This window comes from Bos indicus, chromosome 5 (genome assembly GCF_029378745.1).
Source record: "Bos indicus isolate NIAB-ARS_2022 breed Sahiwal x Tharparkar chromosome 5, NIAB-ARS_B.indTharparkar_mat_pri_1.0, whole genome shotgun sequence".
In the NCBI taxonomy this organism is placed as follows: Eukaryota; Metazoa; Chordata; class Mammalia; order Artiodactyla; family Bovidae; genus Bos; species Bos indicus.
In genome coordinates, this window is record NC_091764.1 from 27,945,877 (window position 1) to 27,966,505 (window position 20,629).

General features: G+C 53.4%; 1 protein-coding gene across 1 annotated transcript; it reads right to left on the reverse strand.

Annotated features, from left to right (window-relative positions):
* Window positions 1-12,447: 12,447 nt before the first annotated feature.
* TAMALIN (trafficking regulator and scaffold protein tamalin) lies at window positions 12,448-20,261 on the reverse strand. The gene is made up of 8 exons (XM_019960524.2): window positions 19,927-20,261; window positions 17,846-17,895; window positions 16,201-16,255; window positions 15,992-16,094; window positions 14,770-14,863; window positions 14,605-14,671; window positions 14,174-14,240; window positions 12,448-13,657 (listed from the first exon to the last, which is right to left on the reverse strand). The coding sequence occupies exons 1-8, from the start codon at window positions 20,176-20,178 to the stop codon at window positions 13,161-13,163; spliced, it is 1,185 nt and encodes a 394-aa protein (XP_019816083.2). The 5' UTR covers window positions 20,179-20,261; the 3' UTR covers window positions 12,448-13,160.
* Window positions 20,262-20,629: the final 368 nt, after the last annotated feature.

Consider the following 20,629-nt stretch of genomic DNA (forward strand, 5'->3'; position numbering starts at 1 on the left):
GCAGTTTACTTAAGCTCTCCATGCCTCCGTGTCCTCTTGTAGAGTGTGACACGACCCAGCTCCCTGAATTGTAAAGATCTCAGGAGTTTCTACGCATAAAGCATTTAGTGCCTGGCACAGGGTAGCCCTATCTAAGTGTTGGCTATAATTAGACAATGTTTGGAGATCACTTTCCTAAGACTTGGCTCCTAATAAGCTCTTGGTGAAAGGTAGTTGTTATTTTTAACTTCTTTCTCCTTCACTATTTTAATCCCCTTCATAAACCCACCTTCACTTAGCCTTGCAAGTGCCCTCTAATCTCTCCTCTTTTGTTGCTAATTTGCTGCCACTACCAATAAAGGCGTGTGTAAATTACATTCCCCTGGTGTTTACATTCACAAAACATTTCACACACATTCCTGTCTGGTCTTCACAGCAAAGCCAGGAGCCAGCCGCCCAACTCCTGTCATTGCCCTCATTTTGCAGAGCTTGGGACAGGGTGTGATCTGTCCCGAAGCCTCAGCTGCTAAGAGGTGTGTCCAGGACAGCGGTCAAGTCAGGGTATTCCGACCTCGGGCACCGGAGCCCGCCGGATGAAGCGGCCAGTGCATGCCAGCTCCCCGCTGCCAGGGTAGATTAGCACAGGGGGCCCTCCTGCTTCCGGTTCCAGCCCGACTGAGCGGCCCACAGAGTGGGAGGAGAGAGACTTTCAGGCTTTATAAATATCTCCATTCCTAGCACCAACTCCTAGAGACCCCAAAATACTATGTAGTGGTGCCCTCTACTGGACAGAAGTGGCTTCTACTGGATTGCTGCCTCCGAAGGGAAGGCAAGTGGTAGATTTATTCATATTCACACAAATCTGTCCAGGGCCTACTATGTGCCAGACAGTTTCCTAGGAGCCACAGAGGTGGAGGAAAAGCTCAAAAAGTCCCTATGTTCCAAGGAGATACATTGAGTGGGGAGATACAGATAAAATACATACGCAAACTTACAAGCTTTTACACAGCAGCTGCTGCTGCTGCTGCTAAGTCACTTCAATCGTGTCCGACTCTGTGCGACCACATAGATGGCAGCCCACCAGGCTCCCCCGTCCCTGGGATTCTCCAGGCAAGAACACTGGAATGGGTCGCCATTTCCTTCTCCAATACATGAAAGTGAAAAGTGAAAGTGAAGTCACTCAGAGGAAACCATAAACAAAACAAAAAGAAAACCTACAGAATGGGGGGGGGGGGGAATATTTGCAAATGATACAACCAACAAGGGGTTAATTTCCAAAAGTATACAAACATCTCATATAACTCAATAGCAAAAAAGCAAACAACCCATTTGAAAAATGGGCAGAAGACATAAACAGACATTTCTCCAAAGAAGACCTACCGAGGGACAACAGACACATGGAAAGATGCTCAACATCAGTAATTATTAGAGAAACTCAAATTAAAGCTACAGTGAGGGACCACCTCACACCAGTCGGAATGGCCATCATGAAGAAGTCTACAAATAGAGCAATTATCCTTCAATTAAAAATAAAATTTTTTTTTTCCAAGTCTACAAATAACAAATGCTGGAAAGGCTGTGGAGAGAAGGGACCGTTACTACACAGTTGGTGGGAATGTAAATTGGTTCAGCCATTATGAAGGACAGTATGGAGGTTCCTTAAAAAGCTAAAAATAGAGTTTCCATATAATCCAGCACTTCTAGGAATATATCCAGGCAAAAGTATAATTCAAAAAGATACATGAACTCCTATGTTCATGGCAGCACTATTCACAATAGCCAAGATGTGAAAGCAACCTTAATGTCCATCAACAGACGAGTGGATAAAGAAGATGTGATGGATACATACGACGGGATACTACTCAGCCATAAAAATGAAGTATTGCCATTTGCAGCAACATGGATGGACCTAGAGATTATCATACTAAGTGAAGGAGATCAAAAAGAGAAAGACAAACACTGCATGACATCACTTATACATGGAATCTAAATTATGACGCAAGTGAACTTATCTATGAAACAGACTCACATACACAGGGATCAGACTTATGGTTGCCAGGGAGAGGAGATGTGGAGGGATGCAATGGGAGTTTGGCATTAGCAGATGCTATTACTAAGCTTCTCCTCCAGATGCTATTATATGTAGAATGGATAAACAACAATAGAATGGGAAAGACTAGAGATCTCTTCAAGAAAATTAGAGATACCAAGGGAACATTTTAGGCAAAGATGGGCTCAATAAAGGACAGAAATGGTAAGGACCTAATAGAAGCAGAAGATATTAAGAAGAGGTGGCAAGAATACACAGAACTGTACAAAAAAAGATCTTCATGACCCAGATAGTCACGATGCTGTGATCACTCACCTAGAGCCAGACATCCTGGAATGTGAAGTCAAGTGGGCCTTAGGAAGCATCACTACGAACAAAGCTAGTGGAATTCCAGTTGAGCTCTTTCAAATCCTGAAAGATGATGCTGTGAAAGTTCTGCACTCAATATGCCAGCAAATTTGGAAAACTCACCAGTGGCCACAGGACTGGAAAAGGTCAGTTTTCATCCCAATCCCAAAGAAAGGCAATGCCAAAGAATGCTCAAACTACCTCACAATTGCACTCATTTCACACCTTAGTAAAGTAATGCTCAAAATTCTCCAAGCCACGCTTCAGCAATACGTGAATCGTGAACTTCCAGATGTTCAAGCTGGTTTTAGAAAAGGCAGAGGAACCAGAGATCAAATTGCCAACATCCGCTGGATCATTGAGAAAACAAGAGAGTTTCAGAAAAACATCTATTTCTGCTTTATTGACTATGCCAAAGCCTTTGACTGTGTGGATCACAATAAACTGTGGAGAATTCTGAAAGAGATGGGAATACCAGACCACCTGACCCGCCTCTTGAGAAACCTATATGCAGGTCAGGAAGCAACAGTTAGAACTGGACATGGAACAACAGACTGGTTCCAAATAGGAAAAGGAGTACGTCAAGGCTGTATATTGTCACCCTGCTTATTTAACTTATATGCAGAGTACATCATGAGAAACGCTGGACTGGATGAAGCACAAGCTGGAATCAAGATTGCTGGGAGAAATATCAATAACCTCAGATATGCAGTTGACACCACCCTTACAACAGAAAATGAAGAACTAAAGAGCCTCTTGATGAAAGTGAAAGAGGAGGGTGAAAAAGTTGGCTTAAAGCTCAACATTCAGAAAACTAAGATTGTAGCATCCACTCCCATCACTTCAAGGCAAATAAATGGGGAAACAGTGGCTGACTTTATTTTTCTGGGCTCCAAAATCACAACAGATGGTGATTGCAGCCATGAAATTAAAAGACGCTTACTCCTTGGAAGGAAAGTTATGACCAACCTGGATAGCATATTCAAAAGCAGAGACATTACTTTGCCGACAAAGGTCCGTCTAGTCAAGGCTATGGTTTTTCCAGTGGTCATGTATGGATGTGAGATTTGGACTGTGAAGAAAGCTGAGCACCGAAGAATTGATGGTTTTGAACTGTGGTGTTGGAGAAGACTCTTGAGAATCCCTTGGACTGCAAGGATATCCAACCAGTCCATCCTAAAGGAGATCAGTCCTGGGTGTTCATTGGAAGGACTGATGTTGAAGCTGAAACTCCAATACTTTGGCCACCTGATGCGAAGAGCTGACTCATTGGAAAAGACCCTGATGCTGGGAAAGATTGAGGGCAGGAGAAGAAGGGAATGACAGGGGATGAGATGGTTGGATGTCATCACTGACTCAATGGACATGGGTTTGGGTGAACTCTGGGAGTTGGTGATGGACAGGGAGGCCTGGTGCGCTGTGGTTCATGGGGTCGCAGAGTTGGACATGACTGAGCGACTGAACTGAACTGATATAGCACAGGAAACAATATTCAATATTCTGTGATAAATCATAATGGAAAAGAACATGAAAAATAATGTATATATATGTATATATATATACATGAATATATATATACATGTATATATATATATGTATAACTTAATTCCTTTCCTGTATAGCAGAAATCAGTTATGTATACATTCTTTTTCATGTATGGGCTTCCATACAGGGGCTTCCCTGATAGCTCAGTTGGTAAAGAATCTGCCTGCAATGAAGGAAACCCCGGTTCCATTCCTGGGTCAGGAAGATCCCCGGGAGAAGGGAAAGGCTACCCACTCCAATATTCTGGCCTAGAGAATTCCATGGACTGTATAGTCCATGGGGTTGCAAAGAGGCAGACACGACTGAGCGACTTTCACTTTCATGGCAAAAACTAACCCAGCACTGAAACTCAACTATACTTAAATAAATTTTAAAAAATAAATCATGTCCAACTCTTTGTGACCCCATAGAGAGTAGCCTGCCAGGCTCCTCTGTCCATGGGATTTTTCAGGCAAGAATACTGGAGTGGGTTGCCATGCCTTCCTCCAGGGGATCTTCCCCACTTCCCCACCCAGTGATTGAACCCACATCTCCTGCATCTCCTGCATTGCAGGCAGATTCCTTACCACTGAGCCACTGGGGAAACCCATATAACATAATGTCATGTAATAAGTGCTATGAAGAAAAATAGAGCAGGTACGTAGTTAGAGAATGACTGAGGTGGTGATGAAGAAACAGATAGGCTTCTCTGAGGAAGCAGCAAGGTAGCCGGAACCCTAGGGAAGTGAGGGTGGAGCCCTTTCCTGGAGAAAAAGCTAACAAGGCCGAGGATGACTTGGAGGGCACTAGAAGGAGCATTTCTGGAAAAATAATAAGACCCATGTGGCCAAGAGTGGTGTTGGGGTTCAGCAAGTTCACAGATGGAGAGTTCTCCTTTTCTTAGGGTTATGCCACATGTACAAGGGAGACATCAGACCTGTGCTCCAAGAATCAGACCGTTGGGGAAGAGTCCTTCGCAAAACACAGTAACACCAGCTAACAAGTTCTGAGCTCTCTGTGACCAGGGCTTTACCTCAAGCCTGTGAAGTGGATATTCCCGACATTATCACCATTTTGCATAGGAGGAAAATGAGGCTGAGAAAAAATAAAGGTTATGTGGTTTGCCTGAGGATGGAAATACAAAGTCACTGAGAAAGGACATGAATCAGGTTTGTCTGACTCCAGAAGCCAGGCTTTTACAATGATTTGTGCACTTGGGGAGAAGAAGGTGGGACATAAAACAGTGTGCAGAGTATGGCTACACTTGCATTGCACTCATCTCACACGCTAGTAAAGTGATGCTCAAAATGCTCCAAGCCAGGCTTCAGCAATACGTGAACCATGAACTTCCAGATGTTCAAGCTGGTTTTAGAAAAGGCGGAGGAACCAGAGATCAAATTGCCAACATCCACTGGATCATTGAAAAAGCAAGAGAGTTCCAGAAAAACATCTATTTCTGCTTTATTGACTATGCCAAAGCCTTTGACTGTGTGGATCACAATAAACTGTGGAAAATTCTGAAAGAGATGGGAATACCAGACCACCTGACCCGCCTCTTGAGAAACCTATATGCAGGTCAGGAAGCAACAGTTAGAACTGGACATGGAACAACAGACTGGTTCCAAATAGGAAAAGGAGTACGTCAAGGCTGTATATTGTCACCCTACTTATTTAACTTATATGCAGAGTACATCATGAGAAATGCTGGGCTGGATGAAGCACAAGCTGGAATCAAGATTGCCAGGAGAAATATCAATTACTTCAGATATGCAGATGACATCACCTTTATGGCAGAAAGTGAAGAGGAACTAAAAAGCCTCTTGATGAAAGTGAAAGAGGAGAGTGAAAAAGTTGGCTTAAAGCTCAATATACAGAAAACTAAGATCATGGCATCTGGTCCCATCACTTCATGGGAAATAGATGGGGAAACAGTGGAAACAGTGTCAGACTTTATTTTTAGGGGCTCCAAAATCACTGCAGATGGTGATTGCAGCCATGAAATTAAAAGACGCTTACTCCTTGGAAGAAAAGTTATGACCAACCTAGATTGCATATTGAAAAGCAGAGACATTACTTTGCCAACAAAGGTCCGTCTAGTCAAGGCTATGGTTTTTCCTGTCGTTATGTATGGATATGAGAGTTGGACTGTGAAGAAAGCTGAGGATAGAAGAATTGATGCTTTTGAACTGTGATGTTGGAGAAGACTCTTGAGAGTCCCTTGGACTGCAAGGAGCTCCAACCAGTCCATCCTAAAGGAGATCAGTCCTGGGTGTTCATTGGATGGACTGATGTTGAAGCTGAAACTCCAATACTTTGGCCACCTCATGCGAAGAGTTGACTCATTGGAAAAGACTCTGATGCTGGGAGGGATTGGAGGCAGGAGGAGAAGGGGACGACAGAGGATGAGATGGGTGGATTGCATTGCCAACTCGATGGACATGAGTTTGGGTAAACTCCGGGAGTTGGTGATGGACAGAGAGGCCTGGCGTGCTGCGATTCATGTGGTCGCAAAGAGTCGGACACGACTGAGTGACTGAACTGAACTGAACTGAACTGATATGTTTATTATATAAATATACAGTATGCGTGCATGCATGCTAAGTCACTTCAGTCATGTTTGACTCTTTGTGACCCTATGGACTGCAGCCCTCCAGGCTCCTCTGTCCATGGAATTTTCCAGGCAAGAATACTGGAGTGGGTTGCCATGACTTGCTCCAGGGAATCTTCCCCACCCAGAGATCCAACCTGCATCTCCTGTGGGTACTTCATTGCAGACAGATTCTTTCCCCCTGAGCCACCAGGGAAGCCCAAAATATACTATATATAATAAATATATTTAATGCAAATGTGACCATATATATATATATCATTTTTTAAAAAGACTGAAAAGCAATGCATCAAAATGTGGTGATCCCAAGGGATGAACTAAGCCCCTCCTTCCAGAAGGCGGGAGAGGACGGCCTTAGCTTTAACAACAACCACACTTCATCTTCAGATGCTCGCTTTCAGTTTACAAAGTGTCTTCTTTCACAGTCCCACGTTTGGACTTCATGACTGCTATTTCACAGGGAAGGAAGCCAAGTCCCAGGGAGGCTATGACTCTGCCTCGGACAAAATGTAACAGAGCTGGATCCAGGACCGACATCTGCATAGTCGGAGTCCTGCAAGGGTCAGGTCAAGGAAAGGAGAGAGATGGCAGAGAAGTCAAGGAAGGTCCAAAAACAGGTGGGATAACGGGCAGTGGAAGGACGCGGCGACAGAGGCGAAGCAATTCCCGGATCTGCCCAGCAGAGGGCAACGCCGCCCCAAACTCCGCAAACCTGCCGGGCCACGCCCCACTCCCGGACAGCCCCTCCCCAGATCCAGAGAGCCCGGAGGTGCGCATGGGGCGCCTTCCCTCGATTCTAAAGGGTCTGTGGGCCTTAGGGTTGGAGAGGCAGCGGGTGCCAGTGGGGCAAGGAATATGGGGAGGACACGCAGGAGAGGTTGTAGGGGAGAGGGCGATGGTGTGGGCGTCCGCGATGAGGTCAAAGGTGCTGGGGAGCCACGCGCCGCGGCGGAGCGAGGGTGGGCGTGGGCGGGGGACAGGGTGCAGCACGTCTGTGGGACTTCCTGAGGCGGCAAGATTTGCTGCTCCGGGGAGGCGGTTACTCACTCGGGCTGTGCCACCTGCTTCCCTCTCAGCTCCCAGCCAAACGCAAACCAGAATCCCCATCTCCACCCCCATTTCAGCTAATGGCGGCTGCACCCCCAAGGCTGGGACCTGCTTCCGCAACTCAGCCCTCAGCCTCTCAGCTTCAGGGTGGAAGTGCCCAACTGACTCCAGTTCGTCACCAAAAGTGGCACTCCAGCCCTCACCCATTGCAACCAAGCCCAGAACTTGAAGGTCGGCTTCCGACAGCTCATGGGGCTGTTCTCCCCAGCACCGCCACTTCTCACCTCCCGCTCCTGACCCCGAATTCTGGTCTAGACATGAACCCCAGCTCGGTCCCCCATCTCCTGTCCGCTCCCCTCCCCCCTGAGCGTTGGCTACACCCAGTCAGCCAGCAGGTCCTGGATACCTGTGTTGTGTCCCTATGCCCCACTCCAGCCAAGGTGGGGACATAGATGTGTCCAGTGGGTTCCCCTTGCTCTCCAAGCGCTTCCAGTTTGTGGGGAGAAGCTACCTTACGCCCCCAAACTTACACCATGAAGTGGAAGGTGGGAGGCCCAGGTCCTCAGCTCCCGGAGGATGACACAGATGACAGGACCTCAGGGGGGCCTGGAGTGCCCTGCAGAGAGGGTAAATTGGTTGAAATCAGTGGAGTTGGATGACTTATAGATTCTGAATTCACCGTTCATTCGTTCAGACCTGCCTGCCTCCAGTGTTGTTTGAATGCCTGCTCAGTGCCAGGCCCAGCAAGGGTGTCGAAGAGCTTCAGATGGTTTGTGAGGTTCAAAGAGGGTCCACTTTGTAAGAGCATGAGAGCAGGCCTGAGCAGGTGGGCTCTAAGGTGGAGAGCTGCCTTCAGGGCATCTTGACTGTGGGGAGAACCCTACCTCTGCCCCATTGCCTTTGGGGAGTTCTGGGCTGAGAGGTGCAGTGTTCTGAGATCACCACCAGGGGTCAGGCACACCTGCTCTGTTCTCCAGCATCTGTTTCATCTATTTTATTCTAGGAGGAACCTTCCTGGCCCCTTTCTTTTCTTTCTCACTTCTCTCGATCCATCACTCCCTCCTTTAGGTCATCCCCTCCAGCCTTCAGTGCAGGATCAGGCAGCCTCCCAGCGTGACAGCCTGACATTTTTCCTGACACTCGAAGAGTCCCACAACCTTTCTCACTTCCCCAGGTTCATGAGTGAGTAATGAACTGGTGAGAAGTGTCATCTACTGTCTCACCTTTCCCCTCCTGCTCAAGTTCAGCTCAAGTTCTCTGGTTTTGTCTCCAGAGAAAACAGGAGTGTTTATGGGTGCCCTCCTTCTGACAATTTTTCTTATGTCTGTCCACAAAACTCTACTCTAAGCCCCAGTTCCTTTTGTGACTCCTAGAACCCAGTCCCTAGAGCCCCTCTGCCCCCCTTACTCTAGGACAGCACCCAAATCCATGGAACCTTGATCCCTGGTCCTGATGTCCTCCTCCCTTTGCTGTCTGGCACACCTCAGCTCCTGCTCTCTCAGATTCCACCTTTCATTTACCCTCCATGCTCCCACCTTGCTCCCCATAAGTGAATCCCACAGCTCTGGAGGTTCAATTCCTCAAAAGGGTTCCTTGCCACCTTGACCCCGTCCTCACACTCCTTCCTCCAGAAAACATCCCTCTCCCCAGTCTAGGCTCAAGAGATAGATGGATCTGAGAGAATGCAGGCTCAGGCAGGTACCAGCTGGGCTACGTTATCCTCTCTAATCCTCAGTTTTCTTTATCTGGAGAATGGGCTGTCACATATGCTGTGAGGCCTGAGTAAGGTGATGGATGTGGACATGCTTAGCACAATGCTGGTTCCTAGGTGATGCTCTGGGAGACAGACTCCTGTCCTTTCCTTCAGGACTGCTGACACCCTCACTGTCCCCCAGCTGCAGCCTTGTAGGGCAGGGACCTGCCCTTGTCTCTATGCGCTGGATGCTTCTGCCCCCCCTACCACCCCTGGGCAGAGCTCTGGCCTGGGAAGAGGGGGATGAACCAGGGGACTCGGGGGCACACAGCCCCCATACTGAGGGGATCGGGCAGATGAGAGCTCTGTGAGGACCTCAGATCTGAACTCCATCTGCAAGGCTGTGTCCTCAGGCTACCATCCAGGAGGCCTGGAGTGGCATCCACTCCCTTCCTCCTTGGAATTATTAGGGGCCCCTCCTGGCCTGGGGAGGAGGGGCTCCTGCAGAGTCCCCTGAGGCTTTGAGAGGACCAGAAGGCTGGTGGGAGGTAAAGGAGGGGAGGCAGGGCAGGGGGGATACCGGCCACACAGTATTCCTAGCCTCTTCTTTCCCATCCACCCCCACCCCTCCACCAAACACGATCCCTGGGTTAATTTTTAGCATTGCAGCTCGCACATTAGTCACTCCCTGTCACCCACCTACACGGCAGGAGGCTGCTGTGCTGGCGCCGTCATGCCATCAGCTGAGAGGTGGGATCCAGCCCCGCCCTGGGCACCTCCTCAGCCTCCTCGGGGTGCACACAGCCAGCCAGGAGCCCCCTTCGGCCTGGGTGAGGGGGACTGACATCACTGCCAACGCTAGCTGCCGAGGGGGAGCAGGCTGGTAGGAGAGGGGCTGGGAATCTGTTCTGGGAGGAGAAAGTCAGGGAGGCCCTGGCAGCCCCCCAACACCAGGAAGGTGCTAGGCGATGCCCAGGCAGCTGGGCTCCTGGCAGCCTGGGGCTCTGGGAACAAAGGTGTGAGAGGGCCCCTCCCCTAGACCTGAGCCCTGGGAGCGGCTGTTTGTCATCACAGCAGAGCAGCTGTTCAAACAGGGAGCTTGGGGAAGCTCCATTTTCTTAATCAAATGTCCTCCCTCCCCAGGACCAGGGAGGGCAGGGTGGCCAGGAGCAGGTGCCCCTGGCTGGAGCCAACACCCAGCCCCAAAGGGATTTGGTGAAAGGGGTCCAGAGATGCCAGCTACAGATGGAGCAGGGGAGGGGCCTCCCCACCCCACTCTCCAGGACTGAAAGGTGCGGAGGTGGTGGTCACCCCTGTGCAGGGTTGGTCCCGAGGGGACGTTCTCGTGTATTGAGCAGCTGCTGTGTGCCAGGCTGTGTTAGACCCTGAAGGTACAGTGTAACAGTTGAGTTTTCCTGCCTTAAAAAGGCAAAAGGCAGATACAATGGATGTCAGTATAATTACCAATTGAGAGTAAGTGCTATAAAGAAAAAAAAAATAGAGGTCTCAAGATAAATAATAATGGGGACAGGGAACTACTTTCAATCAGATCAGGGAAATCTCTTCTCCTCAAGGAGGTGATATTTAAGAGATCTGAGGTTGGAGGCATCAATCTTGCAAAGACTCTTCCAGGCAGAGGGAACAGTATGGGCAAAGGCCAGAGGCAGGAAAGAGCTTGGCATATTTGAGAATAGAACCAGAAAGAGCAGTGTGGCTTAAATATGATAAGTGACATAGAGGGAGAAACAATTTGAGCTTGAAAAGGACCCAGTTCCAAGACAGCCTCATGCAGGGCATCCCAGTACAGTTGCAGAGGTTGTGCACTGCACAGAGGCTCACAGTTGCCAAACTGTTGGCCTGTGTGGCTGCTGTCAACCCACAGGAAGGGATGCCTTTTCCTAATTTGTCTTCCCAGAGGGACAACATGTTATGGAGTTTGAGTTTTGGACAACATGATAAAGAGTTTGGATTTTTTTTTTTTTTTAACTCCAGGGAAAGCCCTAATGGGTTTTAAGCAGAGAAGGGTTGTGACCCAATTTCCTTTTTGGAAAGATCGCCCCAACTGCTGTGTAAAGGGATGGTCCAAGGGTAAGAGAGGAAGCAGGGAGCGCCTTCAGGAAGCAAGTGCCACGGGGCGGGAAGGAGAGTACAGGAGGTGGCCTGCCTGGGGGAGGGTGCTACTTAGACCTCTCAAGGGCACCCCTGTATGACGGTTACTGCCAGGGAGGAACACTAGCACAGGAGCCTCGAGCCTTGGGCCCTACTCTGCCACTTACTTGTGACCCTAGACAGCTCACTTGCCCTGGGTCACCTCAAAGAAGATGGTGATCACCTCTTGTAGACGCTTTGAGCACACACTGTGTTTATTGAGGTTCTATTATGTGTTCATGTTGGGCATGAAATAAAGCAGTGAATAAGACAGGAGAGGCCCGAGTCTGCTCTCAAAGAGTGTTCATCCTGTGGGGAAGGGAGCCAGGCAAAAACCCAAACCCATCCAAGTCAAGACAGTTTCAGATGGGGATGAGTAATATGATGCAAATAAAACAAGGCTCGGCCATATTTTAGACCAAATGGGAGGGCCCTGGGGAGGCCATGCTGAATACCAAAGGAGCCAACTGTGGACAGAGCAAGTGCAGAGACACTGAGGGCGGGACGCCTGAAGTGCCACATGGGCAAGGTGGCCAGAGCAGGGAGCGAGAGGGGAGGAAGAAGACGAGGCAGGCAGGGGTCAGATGCGCCTGCGTAGGGATTAGACTCTTATCCTGGGAGTGACGGGACACCTTTGAGGAGTTGTAGAACGAGTGACCCGTGATTTGGCCTGTCACAGGCTGGGGGGATGATGGCTAGGGACTCCTATGCAGGAGGCCCCAGATTCCTAGGAGAGAGCACGCCAAACAGCTGTTTACGCAAGGCTAGGTTTAGAGGAACCTCTACTCCAGCTGCTGTGGTATTTGGGGAGGGGGGGTTCTAGATGCATTAAACAAGAGGCCCAAGTTCTGAAGCAGTGTGGGGCCTCTAGTTCAGGCCCATACATGTAAGTCAGAATCCCCTAGTCTATTTCCCTGGCTGCAGGCTCCAAGCAAATAAGATGTAAAATATAGTGTGCGTGTCTGTGTGTGTGTTGAAGGGCGGAGTGGTGGAGTCAGAGCTTGCCGGAGCCCAATCCTCCCCCTCAGGCAGTTACCACACTGACACAGATGCAAAAAACCGTCCATTTTATACAGTTTGTGGTTCAGAAGCAACAATATGCAAATGGTGGAACAGTCTGTACTGCCCTCACCCACCCGGATGTGCCCATTCCTATCTCCCAAGGGCAGAGGACCCAGGACCCCTGCCCAGTAGGACCCCACTTAGTTACAGGCCCCTAGGGGGGCCAAGCCCTTAAGGGTCAAGGCTGAGAGGGAGGGAGACCAGCACCTTGGGCCCCCTCAAGTGCCCACTGGATAACTGGAACTGTGTCTGTGTGGGGTGGGTAGGGGAACGACCGGGCGGAGGCCATTTCTCCCCGTGGCCAAGGGTGGGGAGCAAGTAAAGCTGAGGAGAGGGCTTCGTGGGACAGGGTCCCCCTACCTGGAGGAGGAGTTTTCCTGGACACCCCACAAGGCACTACTGACCCAGATGTAGGATGGCACGTCCCATTTTTGGCCCCCGAACCTCTCCCAACCCCGAACTCTCTGGTTCTCCTGTGCCCACCTCCCACTGTAGTTTGGGGGAGGACAACTAAAGAGGCCTGGGGCTGGGTTCACCACTCTGCAGAGACTTGCCAGGACCAGCTGGGGTTGCCAAGGACCCTCTCCGGCTACTCTGGGCTCTTGGAGTCCCCGTGGCGGCCAAACGACCGCCCCCGCCCCCTTTTTGCACTGGCTGGAAAGAATAAATAAATAAATACGTTCCCCCGCCCGCCCCCGCCCCTACAGCTGGCTCTCCTCCTCCTCCAGGGAGCGATTGAGTCCGGGGATGAACTTGAGCAGCCGCCGGCGGAAGCTGCGGTACTTGGTTTTGCGCAGGCCGGGGCCACACAGGGCCTGCTCGCGAGCCTCAGTCCAGAGCGCGCTGGGCGCGCCGCCGCCGCCGCCCCCGGGGCCCGCGCACCGCACGCTGGCGCTGCGGCTCAGCATCGCCCGGGACCCCGGGGCCGAAGCGTCCGCCGCGCCCGGTCCCGGCAGGCGCGCGAGGGGCGGCGGCGGCGGCGGCGGGGGCGCAGGCGGCTCAGCGCCCCCGAAGAAGCACGTGTGATAGACTGCATCGTCTGAGTCGCCCCCGGTCCGCCGCGCTCCCCCGCGGGAGCCTCCCGGGGCGGCCAGCAGAGGCCCGAAGGGCAGCGAGCCCGGGAGCAGGCCCGCGCCGTACAGGCAGGAGCGCACCGACTCCAGCGTGTCATAGATGCTCGGGTCCTTCACCACGAGACCTGGGGGCAGAAGACACGGGGCGGGGGGGGGGCGGGGGGCAGACGTCAGAGGACACGGGTAGGGGACCTTCACCCCTTCCTGATGACCATCAGTGTGGCCCTTGGGCAAGTCAAAACTTTGAACCCTACTTCCCCGGTCTGTAAAACACGAATTATACACTCAGATCCTTATGAGGGTCGCGTGCTGCAATTCATGGGGTCGCAAAGAGTTGGACACGACTGAGCGACTGAACGGAACTGAACTGTGACACAAGAGTCAGGAAAGGGGCCTGAAACAAGCTTTTGGAGCCTTGGTGTTCCCACCTGTAAAATGGAGATGGTTCTGTGTAGTAATTTCCTTCTGGGCACTATTGTGAGAATGAAAATATGTGGGCATCAGCCCAGGGCAGCATTGTACCCAGAGTAGTAGTTCAGCAAAACTTGGAAGGGGAAGTAACGGACTAGTTCCTAGGGGGAAGCAGGTATGGGGGTAGAGATGGGGGCACAAGTGACCCTTCCCAACACTGATCTACTCACCATGCACCAGCCGCTGCTCCTGCACCATCAGGGACCTGTATTCTCCCCACTTCTCATACAGGGTTTGCTGCAAGAGACACACCCACCTGTCAGGAGTCAGCAAGAAACTAACCAGGGTGGCTACAGACTGAGGGATCGGGGAGTACAGAAGAAACCTTAAGGTTAAAAGGAGGTCAGGCAGATAAACGACCCCCCAAAAAGAGTAGGAGGATTCCTCTGGTGGTTCAGTGATTAAGACTCTGTGTTCCCAGAGAGGGAACTAAGCCTCCCATGCCATAACTAAAGATCCTGCGTGCCACAGTGAATATCCCACATGCCACAACTAAGACCCAGCACAACCAGGAAAAAAAAAAAAACAAACAGTGGGGCCTGCAGGGGCAGGGGCTTGGGAAGAGGAACCTGGCGGCTGGATGGTTTCCAGGCTGCTTTACCTTCAGGTACTGCAGACGAGCCTCCAGTTCCGCCTTCCTAATTGATGTCCCGTACAGAGTTTCCAGTCTGAGGAGACAGGGGAATCAAAGGATGAGTGGGCCCACAGGGTGGGGAAGAAAGGCTGCGCTCAGGAATCCCCTAGAGACCACAACACCTGGATGTACCTGAGAACGTTGCCAGATGCCTTAATGATGTCGACAATCTCCCGATGTCGGATGCCTTCCACATTCAGGCCGTTGACGCTGGCAATGGTATCCCCTGCCAAGCAGAGAGGGGATCAGCATTTGCTCCACGGGGCGTGTGGAAGAATTTCAGTCCCCTATCTTCACCACAAAGGGTAGGGGTAATAACCCCACAGAACTCTCCTGAGCTTCCTACCCCCACTCATGGTTCTGGGGCGATCTTGTGCAGACCTGGCACCCTAGCATAGGGGCCAGGGCCCTCAAACATCCACATCCTCATCCTCATCTCACTCTCAGGAAGCTCTGTCCCCAAAGGCTGAGCCCTCCCAGCAAGCCTGGGCTTCCCCCAGAGCTGGTTATTTCGGTCCAGCCCACAGGCTGTCACCAGAGAAACCCAGCTGAGACAGGAAGGCAGGAGGGTGAGGAGCACCACGCCGGGAACGTTAACACTGGCTCCCAAGCTTGAGGCCTCAACCTCTGACACCCTAGGCTGCTGCAGAGCCTCCCGACCTCCAGCAGAGCAGACCACCCTCTCTTAGGACCCACTGCCCAATTGGAAAAGGAGGGGTGGACCCCTGTGGTGGCTACCAAGGGGATGAGAAACCATCTTGCAAAGCTGCAGTATACCACTTAGCTACCAGAGGCTGCTGGTGAATGGGCAAGGAGATGAAGGCTTCCAGAAAGAAAATGGGTATAGAATTGGAGGGGGGGTGGCGAGGGTGCTCAGTTCGTGCAGTCTCAGGCTGCCCCTTCCGGGACTTGGGGCTCTAGATTTGGCCAGTCCCAAAGGTCTCCTACTGGCAGCACCATGTCCTTGTTAGAGGAAGTATCATAAGTACCCCAGTACTGGGCCAGGTTGGAAACACGATGGACTTGCTCTCTCGATGACTCCTGCCCATGCTGGGTTGCCAGATCGCCAGGAGGAGGCAGAATAGCTGTGGCAATATCTGCCATTTCCCAGGCAGGCCCTGGCTTTGTGCCCAGGAAAGCCCCTCACCACACTGATATGAGGACATGTTACTGCCTCCAGTGTTGGGAATATTCAAGATCATACAGTAAATGGTAAATCTACCAACTCATTCTTCTTTCTGGCCTTCTCGAAATAGGAGGAGGAAGGAGAACTGATTGGATTTCTTGCCCCATCTGCTTGGGAATAAGGTCATACTCCCTTCCCAGAGCCCCGTGTCCTGGGCTCAGGCCCCACCTGGTGTGAGCCCCGCCAGCTGGGCAGGGCTGGACTCATGAACCCGGCAGACAAAGGTCACCATCTCCACACGCTGCTCCTCTCGATGGTGAAGGCCATACGTCTGTAACAGGCAAGGGGACCCTCAGCCCAGGGGTGGAGCAGGATCCACCCGTCCCTCAGACTGCCTCCCAACCCTTCCCTCCCTCTGCACCCAGCTTCTCTCCCACCTGGATCTCAAAGCCAAAGGTCTGGTTCTCCTCCTTCTCCAAAGTCAGCACTTTCCTGCAGGAGACACAGGGGCCATCTCATCAAGTCTGTCAGGATTAAAGAGGAGCCTGGCAGGCCAATAGTGTGGCCCTCCCCTGATGCCAGAGTCTGCTCTGGAACATCAAGGCAGGGCTTACTGTCTCCAGTGACAAGCCACACTCATCCCCAGCTGTTGGAATGTCCTTCCCCATACTGAAATCAGCTTCATCGAGCCACACAAAATCAATCCCCTCGAGTGGGGGACACACTGCAATGGCTAGCCCCCAGAGCCAGTTGAACTAGTTGAGTTTTTCGGCCACACTCCCAGCTTCCTAGTGAGCCCCAGAATACTACTGACTGACTAGCTGAGGCCCCCAATTCGGCCCCAGCCTGGAGCGCTGTCTGCTCCAGAGCCTTGGGGAGAGGGCTGGCCCCACCCCCAGAGGCCGGTCACGAGGCTCAGCCCGGACCCCAGCTGCCCCTCCCAGCTGCGGTGAGGCCAGCCCACCAGATGTGAGGGCTGGGGGGAGGGGAGACTCGAGGCCGCCCCTTCCCGCACTGAAGGCCTGCCCACTGGACACAATGGTCTGGAGCTGCTCCAGATCTTCGTCTGCTGGGGGAGCCCAGAGTTTCCTCTGCCCACTCCCACCCCCTTCCTTCCCGCCCCGCCAGAAGCCGAGCTGAAGCAGCCTCCAAAGTCTCCTTCAAGGCTCTCGGCCTCAGCAAGGCCCTGGAGACCCAGGCCTCTCAGTGCCCAGCCTGACCCACATACCCGCCCCCCAAAAGCTGATCGGCAACTCCCTACCCCAGCGCGAGCTCCTCCCTGCATTGCAGGCAGGCCTTTTCCTCTCTGTGTGTATTTGGGCCGGGGTGGGGGTGGGGGCAGGGTGACTGTGTCTACTCCAGTGCTCCCTGGTTTTCTAAAAGGGTTGGCAAAGTTTTCCTGCAAAGGGTCAGACGGTAAATATTTCAGCTTTTCTTTTCGAGACCTGAATTATTTGACAGCCTCTGTCTTATATTGTTCTTTGTCTTTATTTTTACAACCCTTGAGAAATATCAAAACAACTCTCAGCTCAAGGCCAATCTGGCCAGCAGGCCACAGTCTGCTGATCCATTTTAGAAACCAGGCTCACATCAGGATGGGACACAGGCAGAGTAGGGCTAGTCCTTCTGCCCTCACCCCAGGCCCTTCCTTAGAGGCCACCACCGATGGGACTAGCAGAGCACTGAGGTTTTGGGTGCAGGGCTAGACAGTCGAGCAGCTGGATGCAGCTTGCCATGGTGTGGGCCTTCAGGGTTTGTTGGGCTGGGAAGGCCCAGGGGAGCCCCCCAAACTCCTCCTGCTTCCCTCTTCCCAGATCCAGATTTCTCCAGGGAGGGGTGACTGGCAGGGACTGGGGGTGGTTTAAGGAGCACCTGATGACTCAAAAGTCCCTCCCTCCTTCCTCTGCCACCCCCTTCACACAGCCCACACCCCCACCTGCCCCTCATTCCTGGTGAGGGCACCGTGCTGAAAGGGTGGGAGCACGACTCCCCCTGGGTGGGCTGAGATGCTGTGTCGTGCTGCCCCCTCCCCAGCACTTCATCCTTTGGACCAGGGCAGAGGTGGGGGTACTGGTGACTCACCGCTGCTGTTCAGGACTCTGGCTGAGGTTCTTCCAGCGGAATCCTGAGCCCTGGGTGGGAAGGAGAGTCAGGAAGAAGCAGGTGAGAGGGAGGTGTCCTGGAGCAGATGCTGAGAGCCCTCCTTTGTGGGGTTCCTCGCCTGGGCTCAAGTCCTAGACCCAGCATCTCACTTCCTGTTGCCTATCTGTCCTGTTCCAGCTCCACACCTGCTCTTCTGATGCTGGAGTAACTAACCCTAGAGTGCCACCATCAATATCACTCCACAGCTTTCTCCCTAAGCTTTATCCCCACAACTGGGACCTCGGGAACACAACAATCTCCTGGGCTCCAGATGCATGAACCTCTAAGTCCTGTCCTGGTTCCTAGTCTGGAAGGGGTGGGGGTTTTCATGACTCTAGGTAGAATAGCCTCTGCCCCCAGGGTGCATGTCTGCAGGGGCTCGGCACCCTAGACCCCAAAAGGTGAAGCAGGGGCTCTTCCTAGATATTATTCAGAGAAGGGCAGGGGCCCCTGGGCTTGCCTATCAAGACATTTCAGAGCCACCAAGGCCAGTCAGATCTCTTCTAATTTCTCAGTCACAGAGAGTGGCTTGCAGGAGCTGGGGTCAGGGGCCCTGGTCTAGAGGGCTGGAATCTCAGCTTAAGCATGGTAAGGCAGGGGATAGAGGGGCCAAGCCCCCTCCCTCAAACTATGGAGTCCAGCTGCAGGTGGCCAGCTGTGCCCAGCTCCACCTGGGTCCCTCAGCATTGTGATACATGTTGTTGCTTTCTGGGACAAAACAAAAACTTTGATCTCAGACTTGTTAAGTCTCACTACACTCAAGGAGAGAGATGGGAAGGTTTTGTTATTGTTGTTTGGTTGGTTTCATTTGCTTTTTGGTAGGAGGGACGACAGAGCTGAGGGACTCCCTACCTCTTTTGGGTCCTTGAGAAACTAAAGCAGTGTCTTTCCCTCCCTAAATGACTGATGCTTGGAAGAAGCTCGGTTCCAGATCAGCCCTTGCCCCGCGAGCCCCAAACAATCCAGGAGCTTCCTGGTCAGTGCGCTAGTTAACTCTCCCCCCAGGCTACCCCGAGGCCAGGAAGAGAAGGAAGCCCTCCTTCTCTAGAACCTTACAGACGGGCCTCAAGGGTGGGGACAGTTCCCAAACGGGCCAGGGAGGAAGGACTGGGCAGCATAGAGAGACCCCTTTGTCTTTCCACCCGATTTTCATAAAATGCAAATTCTCAACAAGCTGTTCATTGTGTTGGGGGGGGAGCCAGGGGCCAGAGGAAGAGGAGGGGGGGCTGAGCTGGGAAAGGCCACCAGTCCCCTCTCCTTAACCTGGGTCTTGAGTTTCCTTTCTGAGCGCTCGGGTCCCCGTCGGGCCAGAGGAAAAGCCCGGCGGAGGGGGAGACTTCGAGGGCGGGCGCGGCCCGCATCCTTCCTGCCCAGCGGGCGCCCTGCGAACCCTCCCACCGCGTCCGGTCGCCGCTGACGTCCAGGGAGCCGTGGCCTCGCGCCCCGCACCTCAGACGCAGGGTGAGGCGGCCGAGCCCAGGAATTCCGGCGCCCCCTCGGAAGGGTGAGCTTTCGGAGTCGGCGGCCCCGCAGGCACTTCCTTGGCGAGAGTCCCACCCCGGGCCCGCCGACTCTCAACTTGAATCGACTAGCGGCCGGACCCCAGCTCGAGGCCTCTTGCTCCCACGGGAGAAGCCGGGGCGGGGGGATCCTGGGGACCTCAATACTCCTGCACGCGGGGAGGCGGGGCTGGGGCGGGGTGGCGATGGCCAGTTGGGGCGAGGGGAAGGCAACTTGAGGAAGCAGCAGGAAGGAGAGCAGCGAGACGGGGCAGCGGCGCGTGGGGAGTGGAGAGCCGCCCAGCTCGCGAGCGGCGTGGAGCCGGGGATGGGGGAGTTTGCGCCTTCTGAGCAGAGGGGTCGAGGGGACCCAGCAGGATCTGAAGGTGTCCGTGGGGATCAGAGGCCGGGGGAGGAACTGGGGGACTCGGGGACCCCAGGAGTATGGTGTGGGTGGGGATCCTCAGGCGTCCATGGGGACCGGGGGCCGAGGGGGTCCGCGGGAGTTGGGGAGGTACGCACCTTTCGGCGGGGCAGGGTGCCCCCGGACACCGCGAGCGCGCGATACAGCTCGGCGGGGTGGTAGTCCTCCAGCGCTGCGTACAGCTCGTCCCCGGGGGTCCCAGGGCCGGCGGCTGCAGCAGGGGGGCCCGAGGCCGGGGTCGGGGTCGGAGCGGCGGGAGCGGCTTCCGAGTCAGGAGCCCGAGCGGAGGGGTCTGGGGCGGCCGCCGCCTCCTCTTTCTGCTGCAGCTTCCTGAGTCGGCGAAGGGTCATGGCTCCGGCGCCCCTCTCTGGTGGCGCTTTCTCCGCGCAGCGGGGCTGGCGGTGGCTCTAGGATGCCAGCCTGGAGAGTGGTGGGTCGCCTCCCTTTATAGGCTCGGGGAGCGGGGCGGGCTGAAGGGGCGGGCGGGGAGCGGCCTCACGGGGCCTCGCCCCCTACGCGGTTGGCTCCGCCTTCGGGGCGGAGCCCGCTGCTCCGGAGCCCCGCCCACTACTCCTGAGCCTTGCCTAGACCAGGGAAACCCTTGGGGACCTCGAGCTCCCGGCCCTAGGGGGAAAAGCTAGCAGCTGAAAGGAGCGGGGGCGGGGCGGGGGGCGTTGCAGGGCATCCCGGGGCGGACTATGGGTCTCTATGATACCTGAGAGACGGGGAGCCTGTGAAGCGGCTTGTGCACGAGATTTGGCAGTGGAGTGACAGTAAGGAGTCTTTAGAAGGAGGTTTGGA